The 20,116-nt window shown below is 35.8% G+C and overlaps 1 protein-coding gene across 4 annotated transcripts; it reads right to left on the bottom strand.

Moving 5' to 3' along the window:
* Positions 1-3,182: 3,182 nt before the first annotated feature.
* LOC105107821 (protein NAP1) lies at positions 3,183-20,071 on the bottom strand. 4 transcript variants are annotated; one of them, XM_011001874.1, is made up of 24 exons: positions 19,884-20,071; positions 18,891-19,347; positions 18,726-18,800; positions 15,684-15,764; positions 15,361-15,441; positions 15,144-15,226; positions 13,758-13,842; positions 13,049-13,174; positions 12,834-12,941; positions 11,786-11,830; positions 11,564-11,706; positions 10,800-10,932; positions 10,351-10,461; positions 10,173-10,251; positions 9,324-9,517; positions 8,560-8,705; positions 7,721-7,802; positions 7,416-7,526; positions 7,016-7,141; positions 6,788-6,927; positions 6,606-6,702; positions 4,786-5,777; positions 4,133-4,348; positions 3,183-3,840 (listed from the first exon to the last, which is right to left on the bottom strand). In XM_011001874.1, exons 2-24 carry the CDS (start codon positions 19,308-19,310, stop codon positions 3,426-3,428), a joined length of 4,089 nt encoding a protein of 1,362 aa, XP_011000176.1. In that variant the 5' UTR covers positions 19,311-19,347; positions 19,884-20,071; the 3' UTR covers positions 3,183-3,425. The 4 variants fall into 4 exon arrangements, with proteins under 4 accessions (XP_011000176.1, XP_011000177.1, XP_011000178.1 ...); XM_011001875.1 differs by lacking the exons at positions 18,726-18,800; positions 18,891-19,347; positions 19,884-20,071 and adding an exon at positions 18,081-18,194; XM_011001876.1 differs by lacking the exons at positions 18,726-18,800; positions 18,891-19,347; positions 19,884-20,071 and adding an exon at positions 17,825-17,847.
* Positions 20,072-20,116: the final 45 nt, after the last annotated feature.

Genomic DNA, 20,116 nt, shown 5'->3' with positions numbered 1-20,116 from the left:
GCCCAAGATAGTGTGGATCTGGCACGCCTGTCCGATCGAAGGTAGAGGGGGTTTGACAGGCCTACCAAACTCAAGACGCTTGGACTTGGCAATCAGTCAAGTTTAAGACAGACCCAATGCGTTTGGACTTGGTAATGCACCAAGTCTAAGGTAGTGTGGATATGAAACGCATAACACACCCGAGATGCTTGGACTTGGCAGAGTGTCAAGCTTAAAGTAACGTGTATCTAGCACGTATGCTAGGCTCGAGATGCTTGGACTTGGCAGTGCATCAAGCTAAAGGTAGTATCAGTCTGGCACGCGTTCTAGACTTAAGGCACTTAGACTTTGTAACAAGCTAAGCCTAAAATATTTGGACTTGGTACTGCGTTAAGCCCAAGGTAGTATGGATCTGGCACTCATGTCAGACCTAAGACGCTTGAACTTGACACTCATCCAAGCCCAAGATAATGTGGGTCTAACACACATGTCAGACTCAAGCACAACTTCGCAAACAACCAAGTCTAAGATAATGGTCATCCTCTCTTGGGATGTCTAGGGGAGTGACTAACCTCCCTTAAGTGTAATCTCAGGGAAGGACTTAGTCTTTATATGCTTAACACACTTGATGTCTTAAAATTTAATTTCTTTATATCATTTTAAGTGTATAAAAGTCCCTTAAGGACTTACCATATTCATATCAAGTAAGGGATATCTATCCCCTATTAAAAGTTATTCAGGTAATTACATTGCATGTCCTTCTTTTTACACAAGAAAAAAATTTGTGGGCTATAAATATACCATGAAAGTTGTTGTCACCTATTTTTAGGGATCCCTACAAAAAAAAATAGAGAGAAAATACAAAAAAAATTAAAAAATATTTTTGAAAAATGGCTAAAAATTGGTTGAGGAGGTTCAAAAATACAAATATTGAAATTTAGCAATATATTTTCGATTGATGAAAGCTTTGCTAACAAAGAAATTCAATTTAAGAAAAATAAATTCAAAATTGGATGTTTAAGTAACTAATTAGATTTTGTTAAAAGTCTAATTGAATTTATAAAGGGTTTAATTGTAATAAAATTTGAATTTAATTAAGTCCATAAACATTTGATTTTGAACTTTTCTTCCTCAAATTTAAATTTTTTGTCAACAAAACTCTCATCAATCAAAAATACATTGTGAAATTTTAAAGCGCCTAGAAAATAACCAAAATTGGTTGGGAAAGTTGCTATTTTTTTTTTCTGAATATATTTTTTTACTTTTTTTATATATGTTTTTTTGAGAACCCAAAAATAAATAACAAAAAAAATTAGTGATTTGATGTATATCCTCTAACTAGGCTAAGAAAGAACTTTATTATCCTATTATTTGAATGAGTAGAAGAGTTTGACTAGTTTTTCCTATATTGAGGTTTTTCACTTAAAAATTCTTTGTGCTGCGCATTTATTTAGTTTTTGTATTTTATTTTTGTTGATTGACTGACCCCTATTTTTAATTGCATAAAAAAAAAATGAATTGAGACATGCGGATTGTGAATTTGGATATATTGGTGTCTTTTTTCCAACATAGGAATCGTGTATGCAAAAGGAAGTGATGAAGATAAATCACTTGGGATATAGCTGCATTTATAGAACGATAGTATCAAGTTGGAAAGGAAATTGAATTGATGTTTCCATTCCATTTTGGACAATAATTTCCTACTACTTTAGCTGTAAGAAATCTTCTACCACTTGCCCCAAGTGGAGGGACTGTCTTAAGCTCTTGTCACAATAATTTCCTTTTCAAAGGTAAATAGACTGTTGAATATCCCATTTCTTTAAGAGCTCTTTTGTAAGTAAAATAGAATGTTGAATACTTAACAGTTACAGTGACTTTTTCTTCGATATTTTGCCATTGTTGACGAGAGTTGGCGTTTTGGTCTACTTGGCTTGGAATTCAAGCACAGAGACATTGTCTTTGATGTTTCAGATTTGGAATTTGCATTCTTCCATTATTGTGCTTCATATTTCTAAATGGTAGACCACAAAAGTAAGGTTGTGTTGGCAAAAGAAAAGGCAAAGAAACAGCTCTTAAAGAAAAAAGCAATTCAAGTACGTCATGAATGATACTAGGCAGATGAAGTGAAGATAAGGTTCTGTTGGCAAAAGAAAAGGGCAAGGCAAAGCAAAGCAGAACAATCCAACAAACTTACAGCTCAGAGAGTGATTTGTGACTATTAGTCTGGCTCCCATTCTACAGCCATGGATGAAACAATCAGGCAGAAAATAGACTGCTCTGGCTCCCTTTTCTTCTTCTTTTTATTTTATTATTATTTCTTTCTTCTTCTTCTTCTTTTACATTACAGCAATTTTCTTAGAATCTCTGACAATTATGTTTCCGGAACAGTTTGTAGGATATGAACCTAACCCCACAAATTGAGGTGACTGTCAAATAACATTCATATGCTCAAAATAAATAAATAAAAGAAATATGAGAGATTTCAATGTATTGGCCAATGACATGCTGCTGAACATCATATGATAATTATTCTGCAAAATTAGTATGTTTCATATATATTCAGCTTTGCATAAGGATCAGTGGGTAATGATGCAATACTTTTCATCGATTTTCCTTTGTGTGTATATTCATTTCCATCTTGTATAGGAGATCTGTAACTGATAAATTGGTGTGGAGGGATTTTCAATACTCAACTTGTTAAGTGACTTGTTGAAGATTTTACTTGAGGTTTTTCTGTTAGTATATCTGCTAAACAGTCTTCAAATATTACTGAAGGCAGTGAATCATCACATCTTTCAATTCTGCCATGGAAAATGGCTTTGACCATGTCACAACAAGTGATGAAGATAAATTCAACATAGCTAAAAAAACTGTATTTTTTAGAAATAAAATATACCAAATGGTAAATTTAAGGTTTGTCCTAATTTCAAATTTGACACCTCTGCTTGTTAGAACCACAAACTTTTGGTCCTACCATATCTCAAACGAATCTAATCCTTTTTTTTCTTCAGAAAATGATGGCATAGAAATTGATGCAGCAAGTGACAATTATCAAATATCTTACCATTGCTATATATTTTGCTGGGGTACCACTTGAGCTGTAAGCTCAGGCGTAGCATGGACTTGTAAATAGGGTTACCTGGATTATGACATCAAGAGAAAATACTGGGGCTACTGTGGTGGCCATGGATCTGATTCGCCTCATAAAATTCTATCTGCATGTGTATCGTAAATGACACAAGTCGAGGAGTGCTGATTCTACGGCCTGAGCAACTAAATTCACAACATCTTGCTCTCGCAAAGGGCATTAATTTATATCATTAGGTGCAGCGCGACGAGGAACATAAGAACAAAGAATTATGACATTTACAGGATGCAAAACTTGTCTGATTGACAAGGAGCTGATAATTTATCAACACTCCTGACCCTGCCATTTTCACCGTTTTCTACTTGTACATTAAAGGCCCAGATCTTGAGACTTCAAACCGTGGTAGTGGACTACGACCTGTGCTCCCAGAAGTTGAGCCTTCGACAAGTTTAACTTTTCTGCTTGAACTATAATCCAAAGGCCCAGAGCGGCGAACATTTCGATGTTTATTATCCGTGCTGCGAAGGCTTCCACTATCCATATCGTAAAAATGGTTCACTGCAGGAGATGTGTGAGACAGTGATACAGCAGGTGAATGGCGGGGTGAGACACTTAGTAGTGCCAGAGTCATGGATGGAGAATTTGAGTAGTACTGGCTATAAATTGAACGGAGAATTGCATACGGAACATAGGCTTCGAGGGAGCTTCTTGGAAGATACGGTGAGATCTCACAAAGTTGGTCCAAGAAAATCAGCTTTGCTACAAGATTAGATCTGCACAGAAAGGGGAGATGAGATTGAGATGCATGAAATGATGAGAAAGGAAACAAAGGTCATAAAGATAATCAAATAGACTACTCAGATCAACATTCCTTTCTCAGTATTTGAGCTGAGAGAATTATTGATGGAGCCACCCTAGAGATTTAACTCGAGTTTTTAAGGAATGATGCTTGTGGTTTAAAATAATTACCATGAGATCTTATGGAAACAAAAATCGATGCAAATATGCAACTTGTGTGCATGTCTGTGTATTTACGTGAGGGGCGTGACAGGCATTGCACGTTACCTATTGGCTTCACTCCAAGAATCTAGCACAATACCAGTTGCAAATTTGACAAAAAGCTGCATTGCAGACTTTATACGTGCTTCAGCAGACAAACGGCTATGTATTTCAGGATCCAAAGCCTCATCAAGATGGCCACTGGAGAGAGACTGTCGTCTCTGCTGATGTTCGCGTTCCAATCTCACTATCTCACTACCAGCAATCACAGCACTCATGCACCTGCAAAGAATATTCAATTGTAAGGAAAAAAATAATAATAATGGATAATAGAAACCATTTCATTTACTAGTAGTACAAAAATTGCAAATGCATGACCCTACTAAATTAATTGTGAATAAAGTTGCCCGGCTGGTGAGACAGAGAGAAGGCAAGAAGAGTTAAACACTTCCTCGTAAGACCTCATAACAGAATATACCATGATTAGTAGCAAATGCAGTAGACATCTGTTCAGTTCAGAATTTAAATATGATAGTTAAATGGGAGATGACCAGTCACCCAGTCAAAAATAATTTGGATAGAATTGCCAGTTATGGGCCACTGACTTCAGATCAATAGCTCGTATGCAATACATGTGTTCAGAAGCATTGAACTTCTTGTGTTCAGGAGTATATCCAGACCCGTCAATTCAACAATATGGCGGGGCAAGAAAAACCAACCTTGCCAGACAATGGATATTGTTGTTGAAGCCCCCTGTATCAACATTGAAGCCAGTTGTATTCCATATATTTGATGTCATGAAGGTGGCAAATAAATAAGGCAACAATGTCCAAGAACCATCATTTGCACCCCCAACATCCTCTAGAATTGATCTGATCCATTCCGAATCATGATCTCCAACTATATTAAGACTGTTTGCCACCCCTCTTATTCTTCTGATTTCCTTCTTTTCAGATATATGTTCGGGTATATGCTTAACCACCCCAGACAGTAGTGAATATATCAAGGGTGCACCCTCATCAAGCACGACCCCAGCTGCTTCAGCAAGAAGCTGATCAAAAGCAAGTGCTTGTCCTCCCTCAACGCAAAATCCAATCACTGTGTCCAAGTCCACCATCTGCCTCGAGCATGCCTCTCTTTCTATTCTGTCACCAGAATGCATGCTGCCTGCAACAGCCTCTAACACTTCACGGTTTGACCGTAATGATGTGTCAATGCAATTCAATAGTGCTGCTGTGTGCTCTTTCATCATTCTGTCTAGCCTGTCAACGCCATAGCCACCAAATACACGAACAAAGGCCTGCAATTCTCTGAGATCGGTGACAGACTCTGCAAAATATCCACCAACAGGCCTCGTGCTTTTAAAGCATTTGTGGATTGGTGTAAAAAGGATTCCAGCACCTGATACATCCTTGACAATGTTTTCGATGTACCAGTTGCAGACAACTTCAGTGGCCGACCCAGTAAGCTGCTCTGCTGGTTTTTCAAACAAGTGAAGAGAAGACACAGGTCCTGAGAAGGCCTCAATTAGTAGAACTTCTTGAATACCGTGAGTAAGGTCCATGCTGATATGTTGCTCTGCTAGATAGACAATGTTCAAGTGCCTGTGAATCAAGGACTCTAGGACAGAAGGCCGTTGAAGATCATTGTCAGCTTTTAATACTGCAAGCAATCTCCTCCTGAAGTTGCCAAGTATGCCCTCTCTCATGTACTGCACAGAAGACTGCAATGTCATACCAGAATCCCAACATTTTGATATTGTTTGAGTTGACACACTGACCACGCTATTGCACAGCATATGGATTAAAAAGAAGTAAATCACACCCCTTCTTGTTCAGCGAAAAAAGCACTACATTTCTTGATAGTTTTATATGGCTTGATGCATCCCTTCCTAATTAAGTAAGATTTCTTACACATAAAAATTAAATAAAAATGAAGAAAATAGCAAAATAATTAAAATTAACTAAAATTACTGAAAATACATATTTTTAGAATTTTCCTAATTTTGAAACATGTATAAAAAGAAGGGTAAGAAATTGAGAATACATATTTTTAGAATTTTCCTAATTTTTCCTAATTTTCCAACAAGATCATTATTATTTATCATTATTATTTATCAGGTTTATCTATATTAATTAAGGTTATCTTATTACACTTTGGATTCTTTATAGTATAAATATTTTTTCGTTGAAAATTTTTTAGGTTAGATTATTTTAATAAAATAATTGGTATTTTTGCTATTTTTAAGAAGAGATTATAAAGGATGTTTAAGAAGTAATAATAGATGCTTTTTAAAATATTTTTTATTTGGAACATACATCAGCATATCTAAACGATCAAAAAACATAAATTTTAAATAAAAATAAATTTTAAATTTTTTCCGACCTCTATTTGGAATGAAATACCAAACGGGGGCTATAAGGAGTTAAGAAGACAAATAGCAAGCTCATAGTACTTTAGTCAACTATAAGACACCTATATCAGAGTCTGCTATCATATACCCATCCAAAGAAGTTAAACACAAACTCAGCAGCCTCACCTCCCTCAGAACAAAGACATGGTTTAGAACACATATAGGCTCCATATCATTCAGAACTGAAAACAAGTTGGCCAACCTTTGCATCGCAGCTTCCAACCTGCCATCAACACAAAATCAAGAATCAAGACATGTTGTATCATTGCAGATTATCCATGAAAAGCAGCACAGGTTAAATTCCATACATTTTTATAGCACTATTATTTTCAGGGTAGCTCTCATGGCCAGGCAAAGGAAAGCCAACTGCTCCCTTGGTAGATTTTGATGTAGGAATTGAAACTCTGGATGTGTCATTCAAATAAAAAGCAGCCTGCTCTGGAAGAAGCTGACATTTCCAAAAACATTAGCTTTCTAATAGTGCTACTCAAGCATTTCCTTATCTGCTACAGTATATCACAGTTCAAAGTAAAAACCTGAGCCTCTAAGGCACCAAATCCTCCTTCAGAATCGAGAATATTGATTAATCCCTCCAATCCTCCAATGATAGATTCAATAAGAGACTCAACATATAGGACTGCATCTCGCCCAATTTTCGTTACCTATTTACAGAAAAGTACAAAGTAAATTTCATGACATTTCCATTACATGATATGCACAATGGAAGAAGGCACAGTTGGGGGTGGGGGGTTAAGCAGTTGTTGGAGTTATCCTCTTTGCAAACTGTTCAACCATGCCCTTAACGAGTATGGATCAACGCAAAGTGCAGCAGATTAAATAAAATAAAATCCAAGTCTTCCCATTTCAATTTCTCTCAGCAAAAAATCATCAATCATAGCCCCTCTCCCCAACTGAAATAGCAAGTTGGTGGATCACCTCTTCTGGAATAATTGGAGAAGCACACTCTGGAAAGCTACTAGCAACACCAAGCCATGCACAGCAATGCTGAGGACGTCCTTCTGGTCCAAACATGGTGTTCCGAAAGACCTAACATGGAAAAAGATGCATGGTTGGTTATAACAAGGAGCCCGTAAGGAAAAGAGTAACCCCAAGCAAAATAATTGTGGAAACGAAAAGCAACAGAGCTGCTGCCTAGAAAGTCCAACAATACCCAATTGAGTATTTTGAGGAGCCCAGCCTTCATGACTTGAAATTATAAACTAAATAAGCCAGGAACTCACTACTGTAAGGTGCTGATGGTAAAAATACAGCTTTTTAAGAGTTCCATGCTTTGATAATTGCAACTCTAATTCATCAACGCATCTGCAATTGAAAGAGATTCCTGTCTGTAGATTTCAACAACATTCAATTTGAACAAAATAATTTGGTTTTTCCATGTGAACAAGGTAACCTCCTGAATACAGTACAGCAGATAATGAAATTGAGATGCTGTTTGGAGAAAAAAGGGAACCTACGCCCATAGGCTTCATTTTTTACTCAGTCATGAAACAGTCATCTAACATTAACTATTGGTCTAGCACATGGTTCAAAGTCTCAAAGGAAAACCAGACAACATTAATAAGTGGTATAACGTGCCTAACTCCGATAACATGGTAGAGCATTTGCCATTTAGCTCAAAGTTTAAGCTACTCGGTACAAGGCCACTTCAAATGTTGTGGTATGAATTTCTAGCGAGACTAATTGTTGTTTAAGTTTTTTGAAACATTGCTCAAGGGCACAACAGTAATTGTCCATATTACATTAAATTTTTTTCCAAGTAATTTCAATAAAATAAATAAGCTTTTCATCTTGACTTTCTGGGCAGTGGTTTGATTCTGAGTGAGATCAATTCATCAACAAATAAGTCAGTCAGTTTTTAACTTTTATACAGATATAATGTTGATAATTATAGTTTATATATTGTGTTAGATAATTGTATCACTCAAATCATAGTGTCAATCTCAAACTAGAGGGGTTAGACTATGCGGATCGGCTTCGTGAAGTCAGTCCAGTAATGGGCTAACTTTTCAGCAACCTAGCAGTAGCACTAGTTATAAGGCGAACAAGAGTCGGGGAATACCTGGACCAATTGTATGCAGCATTTCCTTCTGACAGTAAGCCTTCCTTTCCAGTAGAGACAGTAGCTTTCTCCAAGTGTCTTATGTTTATAGATGACCTAGCCGATGTGACAATCAACAATATTGACAACCAATCCTTGCGAAACTCCTGCTTAGAAAAGACATACCATGATATTGTTATTGGTGCTCTTATGAAGAAGCCAATTCTGGAAAACAATGATAGAAAAAATGGCAACAACTAAAAAAATTGTTAAAGGAATTAACAGAACCCGTGATAAGAAGGAAACATACTACAAAGCCAAGCATAAATGCAAGAGTAATGATTTGTAAAATGAATATGTAACGAATAGAAACATAAAATAAACAACCATAAAGTTCACTAAATTACCAATAGCCATTGTTTCCATTCTTTATATATCTGTTAAAAGTTTTTCCTTAAACATAGCATTTCTGAATGCAATACCGCTGACTTCACCATGGTTTCTTTCAAGTCAAAGATAAGAGGACGAACAGAGATTATAGTTTTGTTGGTTTCCTTCAAGCAATACCTTCTTTCAACTTTCCCAATCATATATGTCTTTTAAATACAAATGAGAAATCCTTGTGTGATAGAGGTGTCTAATTCTTGACATTATAGCAATAAGCACTTGAAAAATCACGAGTGCATAAAATCTTATCATACCCAGTGATACTACAAAGCAGTGTCAATTCAAATTCAGAAAACTTCACCATAACAAACTGAACTTGATTTACACAGATTTCTTACAGATAAATCACACATGATGGCGGAAATATTTTCACCCTGCAGTTTTGGTATGCTTTCCAAATGCTGAACAATCTGTTGGAAAAGCCCTTTTAAACTAGCATCAAGATCAAGAGCCACCATTCCTGGAGTTCCCAGCAAAAACCGGATTCTACCAGCACATGAAGACAGGTATGATAATGCATAGCCTCGGATAGCTGCATTAAATATGAGAGTGTTTAAAGACTTGTTTGTCCATACTTGAGACCCGTGGAGTAAGATAACTGCATGCCATAAAACTAGTTGCTCCAAACTGAGGCATATAGGCCTTTCAGGTAATATGAATGATCACAATGCCTCATGGTTGAATAAGAACCTGCTTTCATAAAATTGACCCTTGCCTAGCACTACAATAACTGTTCAGCATTTCATGGTTTCTCACATTGGAACTACAAACTGAGTGACTTCTCTGATAATTTATATAATAGCCACCAAAAAACAATCTGGTGGATTAACAACAATAAGAAAACATAAGACAACAACACCAGGCTCTAAAGTCATGATAGAACCTCTGAAAACCTAACCTTTCAGTTTTAAAGGGTTAAAAGGTCCATCTGCTATTTTAAATAATTATCAAACTTCACTCTCATTCAATTTTAAACATTTTTTTCGCGTACTAGCTTTGTAAGACATTTTTACCATCTTAGTCACAACAAAGTAGCTTGTAAGATCATTTATATGACTCTGGGGTTGGGATGGTTTGCTTCTTTACTCCACCAATGAGAAAGAATCAAAACGCTAACCAGTTTTAAGTGCAATATCAATATAAATTGTATGATTTGTGAGGGGAAAAAATTTACATCAAACTCTAACCTGCAATATACTTGCGCACAAGACAGCATAGATGATCCATTCCATCTAGTAAAAAGCCAATAGTTGGATCACTTGGATCCTGCCACCAAAAATAACACCAAATTAAGTTAAAAACCAGAGTCACCTTTTTACAGAATTATAATGACAACATCGGATTTAAGCAAAGAACTTGACGTACTATGTCAACAGGTATTGCTCGAGCAGCTTTAGATTTTGATGATGCAATTCCTACATGTTGGAAATACCAGATAACCTCAGACTGTGCCAATGCCAGGGCAGAGAATACCATCTGTAAGAAACACCATAACATTAGAGAATGATTGTGCCGGGAATAATTTGCAGGTAAATAAGCATACTTGGTACCATGGCAAGTAAAATAGATTCAAAGAGAAGTCAAATTGCTCCCCCACCCCTACCCCACTTCATTGTTTTCTTTACCCATCAGCCCAGAAATCAAATTTCAATTATCATCAATTATGTATTTAAAATACTGCATACATATTGAGACTGAACAAAAGGATTCCTAACATAGCCAGAGTTGGTCAACCATATGCTTAAATTTAGAGCTTTGAAAAGAAGCAGAATGATGGGATGACAAAAGGAGAGGTACCATCACTTCAAATTTACCTGAATGTTTGGAGCCAATAAACTTGGCTGATCAGTAAAAAACAGTACCATTCTTCCTATTTCTTGTTTTAATAATACTCTCCTCTCATGGTGAATGGCATCACACGATAGAAGAGATTGCTCGTGCACTACGCTGCAACATTCACAACATATCCAAATCACATTAGATGCTGAAACATTGGGTATACTGATTTTTCTTTTTGTTTTTATTAGAATAATAGAACCACAAGAAATTAAAGCTAACTATCAAATATTAGTGGAATATTAGAAGAAATTTTAAAATTGACACAAGCAAACAAGAGACCGTGCACTTTTTGTCATTGTCCATGCACCAAGCAAAATCCCAGCATCTGAACATGAGGTATCATTAACATAAATGACAAGATTTCGGAGTACAAAGTTGATCATTTTTCACCACATTGTCAGGATTCTTCAACATTTCTATTTTGCTAGAATCACAGCTCAATCATTTTTATAACCAGGCCAATAATGGCAGTTACACGCCACTTGCTTTCTGATGATAGAACTGTGGCTGAAACATTTTCCCTCCTTTCTGTATATCTACAAACTTTGGTAGCTACTTCAGAAAGTGACAAGTTGACATCCCTAGATTAATCCTTGACAATTTCATCAGTAAAGTATATAAAATATTGAGCATATTGATTATTTTTAAGGTTAATGTTTATAAGTCTTAAGAAAAAAACCAGAGGGCAGTGATGGTTTCATTCCTTCCATCAAGACCAAGAATCAAAACTAAGTTTTACCTTATCATTTTCTCAACGTGCTTTGCCACACTGTACTCGAGATCTGCTTCTTTTTGCTTAGTACGCCCAGACTTGGCCATCTTCTTCGATTCTAATATCCGAGGCAAAACATATAGCTGATAATCCTCATGCAAAAGTGCATACTGCATGTTCAAGATTTCAACAAAAAATCAGCCATTGTAAACAGAGAGCATGGTCTGGACAATTGACAGTGCTACTAACCTCATCCCGGAATACAGTAAGTATCAAATTTTCCTTCAGTACGACCTGAGAACCATTTTGAAAATTTTAAAAAACAGGAAATCATAGTGAAAAAGAAGTATCAGTGAACAAATGTATGAAGCATCCAGATAATTCTTGCTAAACCCTCACAGTAGTTAAAGAGAGAGAATTTCTGTTTTTGAATGTGCCAGAGAAAAAATACCAGAAATAGAGAGAAAAGCATTTGGTCCAAAAAAACACTGCTCGTGTTATCAGCTAAGTAAATAAATATCACCAGAAATCTGATAAGGAAATGATAAAGGTGCAGTGAAATCAGCAAACTGGATCAAAGAGAATTTAAAACAACACAACTTTCCACCAGTTGCTCCAAACCCCATGAGGTAAGCTTTGCCACATAAACCAAGCCAGAAAGGCACTCTATATTAATATTTACCAACTATGTATAATGAATTCAGTATTGACTCTTTTCTCCAACAATCCTCAATAGATGAGAGCTAGATTTCACAAGTTTTGAAAGCGCAAGGATTCGGTTAATCCATAATTGACTTTCATATACTTTGATACAAAGTCATCAGAAACTGTTTTACTTCTAAACGAGGTTCTCGTGTCATAAATGAGGGAGAAAGCCACTATCCACACAAAAAGTGGAATTTTAAGAGAAAGATTGACCTCATTCACGAGTTGGTAATATTGATACATTTATGAGTTATAATATGTGGTCACCTGCACTTGAGAAATATAGGCTTGGAAGAAGTTGGGCTGGTTTCATACATGCTAGTCAGAAACCAACAATGCTAATAATGACATTTAATTCAGCCTGGCTTTTCATGACAGTAAAATCCAACATTAGTATGTTCTTCGGAACTGTAGAATTTCATGAGCAACATTTTGTAAGATGTAGTCTAACTTATTTAATTGAAAGTGTCATTCACACGGTATGTATTCAATTGAGTATCTAATTTCGACAACAAGGTTCTTCCTTGCAGCGCGTATCTGATTTTTAATGAACACCCTATTGAATAACATGCATGAATGATGTGAGGCATACCAGAGCGATATCAATGCTAGTGACACGAAGCAGCTCATCTGGACAAACAAGATATCCAAGTAGAACCCATTCCCTGTAAGAAGTAATATTTGCTAGATCTTGGGCTCTCTGAAATGTGAAAATGACGCAACAACGAAGTTTAGCAGTAACTATGTCTTTCAGAACTTAAAAGTCAATTTAACCCAAATATCAAGATCTTTCAAAACAGCATGTACCACAGGGTGAGCAGAATTTGTCAGTATATCTGGATACCGAGGGTGATATGGACTAAGGAATCCCTCATTTCTAAGCTTCCTTGAATCTGTAGATAGGAAAATGACAGGGCCCACAGCCTCTAAAACCTGGAGATAAATATTGAAACTTAAGTTTGATATTATTTAAGCAATCCAACAAAAAACAATCATAAGAATGATTTTGGAATTTGTTAATATTCAAACTCCTTTGTGATATATGTAAAAAGGACTACTTGCTGTAGCTCATTTAATGATCATTTTACAACAGCATAACCGTTATAAACACACGTCCAATTGAGCACCACACTAACCAAATTCTGAGGAAAAGAAAAAACTCTTCTCATTTTTCATAGATATCATCCAACAAACTTCCTTTCCTTCGGATTGCAGAATTTGTGGAAGTATTATTGATAGGAGAAGAAAAGAACACGGAGGAGAAGATCCCCTGCTATTACTAATACTAGAAAGCTACATGATACATTTTTTAAGTTTACGGTCCAACCCTCTGCTATTACAGAAGAATCATCACACTATGAAGATTTAGAGAGAAAAATTAGCGATTAAGGCTAGATACCAATGTCTTATAACATAAAATTACAAAATAAAAAGGACACATGCACACACAGAGAAATAGAAATATGATTAGTATTATCACTATCACTTTTTTGGATAGAGAAGGAACGTAGATGACCTCTCCAATACGTGGACTGACAAATTTTAGATCTTCTTGTAACCCTTTCAATGGTGGATCATAAGAATCTATAAATTGAACCAACCTGCAATTCAAAAGGAGAGATATCTCAAACAAGTAATGTCTATAAGATTAAAAAAAAAAAAAGCGCCTCTAACATAAACTGAAGTATCATGCTAAACTGAGCATTACTGCTCAAGAATTATGTTGCATAAGCCTGTCAAACTAGATATTTAGGCAGTAATATGTAGAGTAGAACTACCCTTTCTGGTTAATGGAGAGCACCAAACCTAAAGAATTTCTAAAATATGTGATATATATATATATAGCCCTCCCGGGAGTGTAAAATTCTAGTTCCACCTCTTAGTGTACTGATCATTACTGGACAATCAACCATTTGAATTTTAACATGTAAAGGCAGAGCACTATAAATAAAAGGTGATAAATCATTTGGCATTACTTTAATGTGCTCATGGTGGCTCTACAAATAAAGTCTAAATCAAAGAGTGAGCAATGCAATTACAGCAAGTCTACTGTAAAAGGAGCAAGTAGGGCGCAAAACTCTAGAAATAAAACTCAAAATCAATTTTGAACCGCTTTGACCAATCATATTATAGCCTTTTAGTACTGCAACTGACTTAGTAGGTCTATTGAACTCATCATTTTCAATATCACAGGTAGCTTTCGAATTCAACGTTCAAAGTAAATATTGCTAGTCATGAGTTCCTTTCTTTTATTAGAATATCCAGGTTGTCTTATTGACCTCCAACATCTTCAACAAATCCAGGAGTAATTATACCGTACAAACTTACAAATTATATTCCTTATTACTTGCAGAATCCCTACTCAATCAAACTAGACATTTTGAGTTCAACACGGATAACCTTCACAATTATTGACATAGAAACTCTAAATCCACTAGAAGCAAACAGAACATATTACAAAACTTTAGTATCTAAATTTGGATGTCATAAAGTTTCTTCAGCAGATAGAAAATCGCAAATATGCATGATCAATGTACTTTCAACTTTCAAGAAACTGGAGAAGTTGTTAAAGTTATTCATTGATCAAGATTATCAAATTTCCTTTGCAGTTCTAGCATAAATAGAGAAGATATCCCCATTTCCATTCCCATCCAAGCATAGCATGTTCATAAAAAAGTCAAGTTTTATTATGTGAGATCCTAATCTGCAAATTGCATGTCGAGAAACAGAAAAAAAAGTCTCATCCCTTATGGTCATTATCTTCTATCACTAACTGCCTAAATTGTGTTGCTACCCAAGGATACTGAGAATATACAAGAGAAGCATCAGCCCCCGTTTTCATTATAATTGGCCCAATAGCAGGACAGGCAAAGATAATTGCACTAGTCAATGTATTCTATACCGATGATAGAAATCACAGTCACTATCATTTCTTGACATGGCATGCAGAAGGTTATACATTTGTAGCATCATTTTCCTCGGTATCTGTACAAGGCATTAAAGTTCAATGTTGTCAGCCAGATAAGAAGAATGCATAAATGCACGTAAGTTCTTAAATAAAAGGAATGTACAAAAGAGAAGGAAGATATAGAAGAGCACGAAATACAAAGTCCACCCACCTTCTCAGAAAAAAGATTAACACGGACAAAGGAACAAAAGAGATCCATAAATGCATGCAGTATAAGCGAGTTCTGATTGGGCTGCAAAATACTGCACAAAGTTATCGGAGATTCCATAAACAAATCAAGCCACTATGTTTCTTCTTTTCTAAATGAAGAGGAAAAGAAAACGGAAAGGGTCTGTTCAACATCTTCAAATCAAGCAGTGCATGATACATATTGATAGACCAAAGTTCTATGAATCTTTCAGCTATTGAGGTAGATAGATTGCACTTCATATCAAACTAAAAACACAAGATAAACGAGAAGATTTTGATACTCACCAACAAGGTAATAACAGTACTACTTAGATCCAATATGAGTCGCAGAGCTTGTTCTCGGAATGCCATCAGGTCAAGAAGTAGCTGGCCACACAAAAGCAAGCCATTAAGTAGCCATAAATCTTGATTTACAATCTATAATGATAAGAAAGTACGCAATTTCATGTAACTTGTTAAACATACTTTTTTTAATAAAAAAAACTTGGGTTACAAACCTAATAACTACTGAAAGTCATTCATAACAAGTACCATTGAAACAAGCAACAGTATAGAAAGAATAATAAAAGATGATGCAAACAAACCCCACACATCCTATAATATGGTTACTAAGAGAAATAGCAGTACTGATCATTTAAATTCTAAGATAAACTAAATAAGTGTGTAACTTTCATCTCCCTTTTGGGTGGGAAGTGATAGGATATTTGAGTTTCATGTCCTATTACATTCATTCTAGTTTTATGACTGGTGTTCTCTCATTTTCTGTCTTTATGTTACCGCAGAAGTACAGAAGTGGGCAAACATTTAGCCAGGCAACCACAGAAAAAACAAATCCCCCTTTTGTCGTTGATTGTCAATCACACCCATACCCTGCCTATCCCATGCCACTGCATGTAATTGGAAGACTTTCGGTCCTCATTTTGTTCCAGTCACCATACTCTTTTCCATCATGCTATCATCTGCTCATACTAAGGATAATGATTAGTTATAGAACATACATCTATCAAACCTTTGGATACATGATGCTGTTTATGCGAATCTACATGCAATTTAACCTTTTAACTTGCCAAAGTCACCAGTGACCAATCCAATGATCAGTAGTGAAATTATACTTGCAAAGAGATTTGTACCACCTTAAGTGTTATAGATGACCACCATTTGTCTACCACAAACATCTTTATTGATGGCTACTTTCTTAACTGTCTGCTTCTCAAGGAGTGTTTAGAAACTAGAAGCGTGGATGAGTTCTGGTATAATAGAAATAAGTGACCTTAAGCTGCATATCAATTTTTAAGTGACAAAAGGTAGATAGTTTCAAGTTTATTTTTTCTTAAACCTTCTCTGGAAAAAAAGTACTATCTTCTTTTTCTTGAGAAGTAAAGAGGATTAAAATAAACTGATGAGCACTAGACTAAGTTAACAAATTCAATTTTTTCATAATGTTTACATTTAGGCCATGGTAATTAGAAATTAAAACAAAACAAAGTTGTAGCAGAGCAATTACGAGCATGCTAAAGCTGCCTCCCTTATCAGCCTTTTAGGATATTAAGGCTTGAGCAAGCATGCAGAGATGGAAAATTATATTTTCAGTTTTAAGCCTGACCACTGTTTCGGCTAGCATTTGCACAAGTAATTTGAAATATAAATTATATATCAATAATTCAATTTCCATTATCATTTCTTCCTCCCCTTCCTAAAGACTATTTTCCTGATTTAGAACCAAAAAATATATATATCAAGTTAGCTTCTTCATTACTTCATATTGGTTAGAATGCGATGTTAGATGACTTGAATAGTAAATAGTCCCAACATTATCATTACATTCTTTTCCTTGAATGGTCAGTTATATAGTAAACTAAGAAAAATTTTGAGGGTTAAACAGTCTTTAAAACGCATCAACTGTGTCTCATTGTCCACAAATGAAAACAAAAGGGCATCAAATTTCCTACGAGAGGCATGATATGATCATGGAGATAGTTCTAAGTGATGCAGGATCTTTCCAACTACAGCAACTAAATGCTGAGGTTCACAAGTTATAGCAGATTTGATGGATTGAGGTGAGGGTTGAGAGGATTTTGAGATAAGTTGACCAGACTAGATAAAAGGATGAAGGATATGTGGGTTATAAACTGAATTAAACTAAATACAAAAGCTACTAGTCACACTAGTAGGGTTTCTAAGAATCACACCTAGAACTAGAAGATAGAAAACCATCACACCTAGAGCTCTTAGGAGTCACACCTATGATAGATTGCATCACACAACCTCAAACACGCATACGCGCGCGCGCATATAGAGGGAGAGCGTGTAAGGAGGTGCACTAAGGATTTGTACTAAGGAGGAGCACCATAGCTGGTGCTAGTTGGCAAGTCACTTCCTTGATGCTGAAAAGTTAAATGATCAACTTTCAAAAAATACGAAATTACCCTGAAAAAGGCAAATTACAGAACTGACCCTGGCGTTGGCCACTGGAATTCTACAAAAATCACATAAAGATACATTAATTCCAATTACTTTGTTTCTGTATCACTAAAGTTTTACCTCAATAGAACAGCAATTCATTATGAAAGCAAGTATCATTATGCTAAAGCATATCAAGGATTCTTGGGACTAATACAGAATTTAGCTGAATGAGCACCATTAAATTATTTCCATATAATAGCAACTAAGCAAGGTTCTCACTTTTAGGTGACAAGCATGATAAATCTGCAACAGCTGAGCCATGCCAGCTGATATATCTCACATCACTTGGTTGCCCAGTATGTAGAGACTTCATGAACTCAAGGTCAGTCAGGATGCTACGACAAGATTCAAGAAGTCAAGCTACAGTAATATTTAGGCTCCAGCCAAACTTCAAACTGGGCTTAACTTCCTGGTAATTTGTACCGAGGCAAGCCTGAGCAAGTAATTGCCAGAAACCATATTTCTTAATTACCTTGATTTTGAATCTTATAAGACTTCATATGTGATACTACAACCTGATGAATTTTTGAACCAGATTGTAAATATGGTTGTCAACACCTATTGAAATTGACTTTCAGACATCAAAACATAAATATGTTGCCTCTGACATGTTCATCCTTAACCAATCAAGATTAAAAAAAAGCATTTGAATACTCAGCCATTGAGACAAACACAAATCTTTATAGAGTAGAATGCTTTCATACATTAACCAACACATATTTAATTATGACAGAGGCTTAATCAGCCACAAAGGCCTAGTCCTAAATCTTCAACAGTATTCACTAAAAGTAATGTTCATCAGGGATCTTGAGCATTGGACATGCACATTATAGAAAAGGGTGTGGTAGAAAACAAACTCCGTACCTGGAACCAAGGCTCCAAACTCTGCAAATGAACTTCAGTACCATCATTCAAAGCATCCAAAGCAACCTTATCAACCTGAACCACTTTTCCGTATGTTAAATAACTCATCTATCAGCCAACAAGACAAAACAAGATTTCTTCTAACAGAATACTGAAAATTCTTACTCGTTCAAGCTGCAATTTACTGAAATGCTCAGGAAAGTTTTTCGAGAGCAATAAGCAAATCCTCGGATAATTTGGGAGCACACCCGCTTTCCAAAATGCTTCCGAAAACACTTGACCAACTGGATCCGGACAATCCAATATTTGATTCAATCTATACATTTTCGCCATAATACCTTCAGATACTTCAGTAAGTTGAACTACCCACCCCAAATTCAAACCCTTATGATACCCACCACATGAAATCTGAACCTGTCCATCTGAACCACCCTTTTTCCTAGACACCCTCGATGTCATTGGCAAACTCATATCAGGACCCAAATACTCAGTCCAACTCGACGGACCCTCCCATTCCCTCGATCTTACACCAGCAGGCGATAGAGATGGATCGTAGGTCAAATAATGTTGCCACGAGTTTGCCATTAATTAATTATATCAACTTCAACTCCACCTCACAATCCTGCAAGTTAGGATTAAAAACCCATTACCTTACCATCTAAACGAGTACTGAATTCTAAGTTATTTTTCCTAACAATTTTTAGCTTCCAAATTACGCAATCACCCTTTTTTACAAAATTTTGTATATATATTAATGCATTCATCATTTAATTCCCAGTTCAAAAAATAAAATCTTTAGAGGTATTCTTCCTTCTTTTTTAAACAGAAATAAAGTAGAGGGCAAATAAATATAAAAACTGTAACTCCTATATCACTAGAAACCAAACCTGAGCTGACCTATCAAAAATTAGTGACAACAGCAAATATCGTAACAAAAAAAAGGTGAGTTTGGTATCTAAGAAATCCTAATGACATTCAAGAAACAGAAATTAATGCATTTTCTCTTACTGTAAATAATCGAAGCCACCAAACAGAGCACACAAAGAATGCAGCCATTTAAACTAGAAATCAATCAAAAATCAGTAACTCTCAAAATGCAAACCACAGCTAACATCTTTAGCAAAGCCGAAAAGAGAGAGGAAGAGAGAGAGAGCCTACAGAAATGGAGCTGTGGAGGTTGAAAATTTGGCAGTGGAATTTGTTAGTGAGCAATGGCGTAAGCTTCAGATCTGAGTCTTTTGAAGAGGAAGAGGAGTTTTAGAGAGAGAGAGAGAAAGAGAGTGAGTGAGTGCGGTTAGTTAGTTGTTTGTCCTTTTTTGCAGTAGGCGGAGGATAACTGTATTGTTTTTGTTTTTTAATGGAGAACGAAAGTGGAAAGCAGATTTAAAAAA

This window comes from Populus euphratica, unplaced genomic scaffold (assembly GCF_000495115.2).
Source record: "Populus euphratica unplaced genomic scaffold, PopEup_1.0 scaffold413.1, whole genome shotgun sequence".
In the NCBI taxonomy this organism is placed as follows: domain Eukaryota; kingdom Viridiplantae; phylum Streptophyta; class Magnoliopsida; order Malpighiales; family Salicaceae; genus Populus; species Populus euphratica.
Note: the sequence above shows the minus strand (reverse complement) of the source record. Positions and strands in the feature narration are given on the sequence as shown.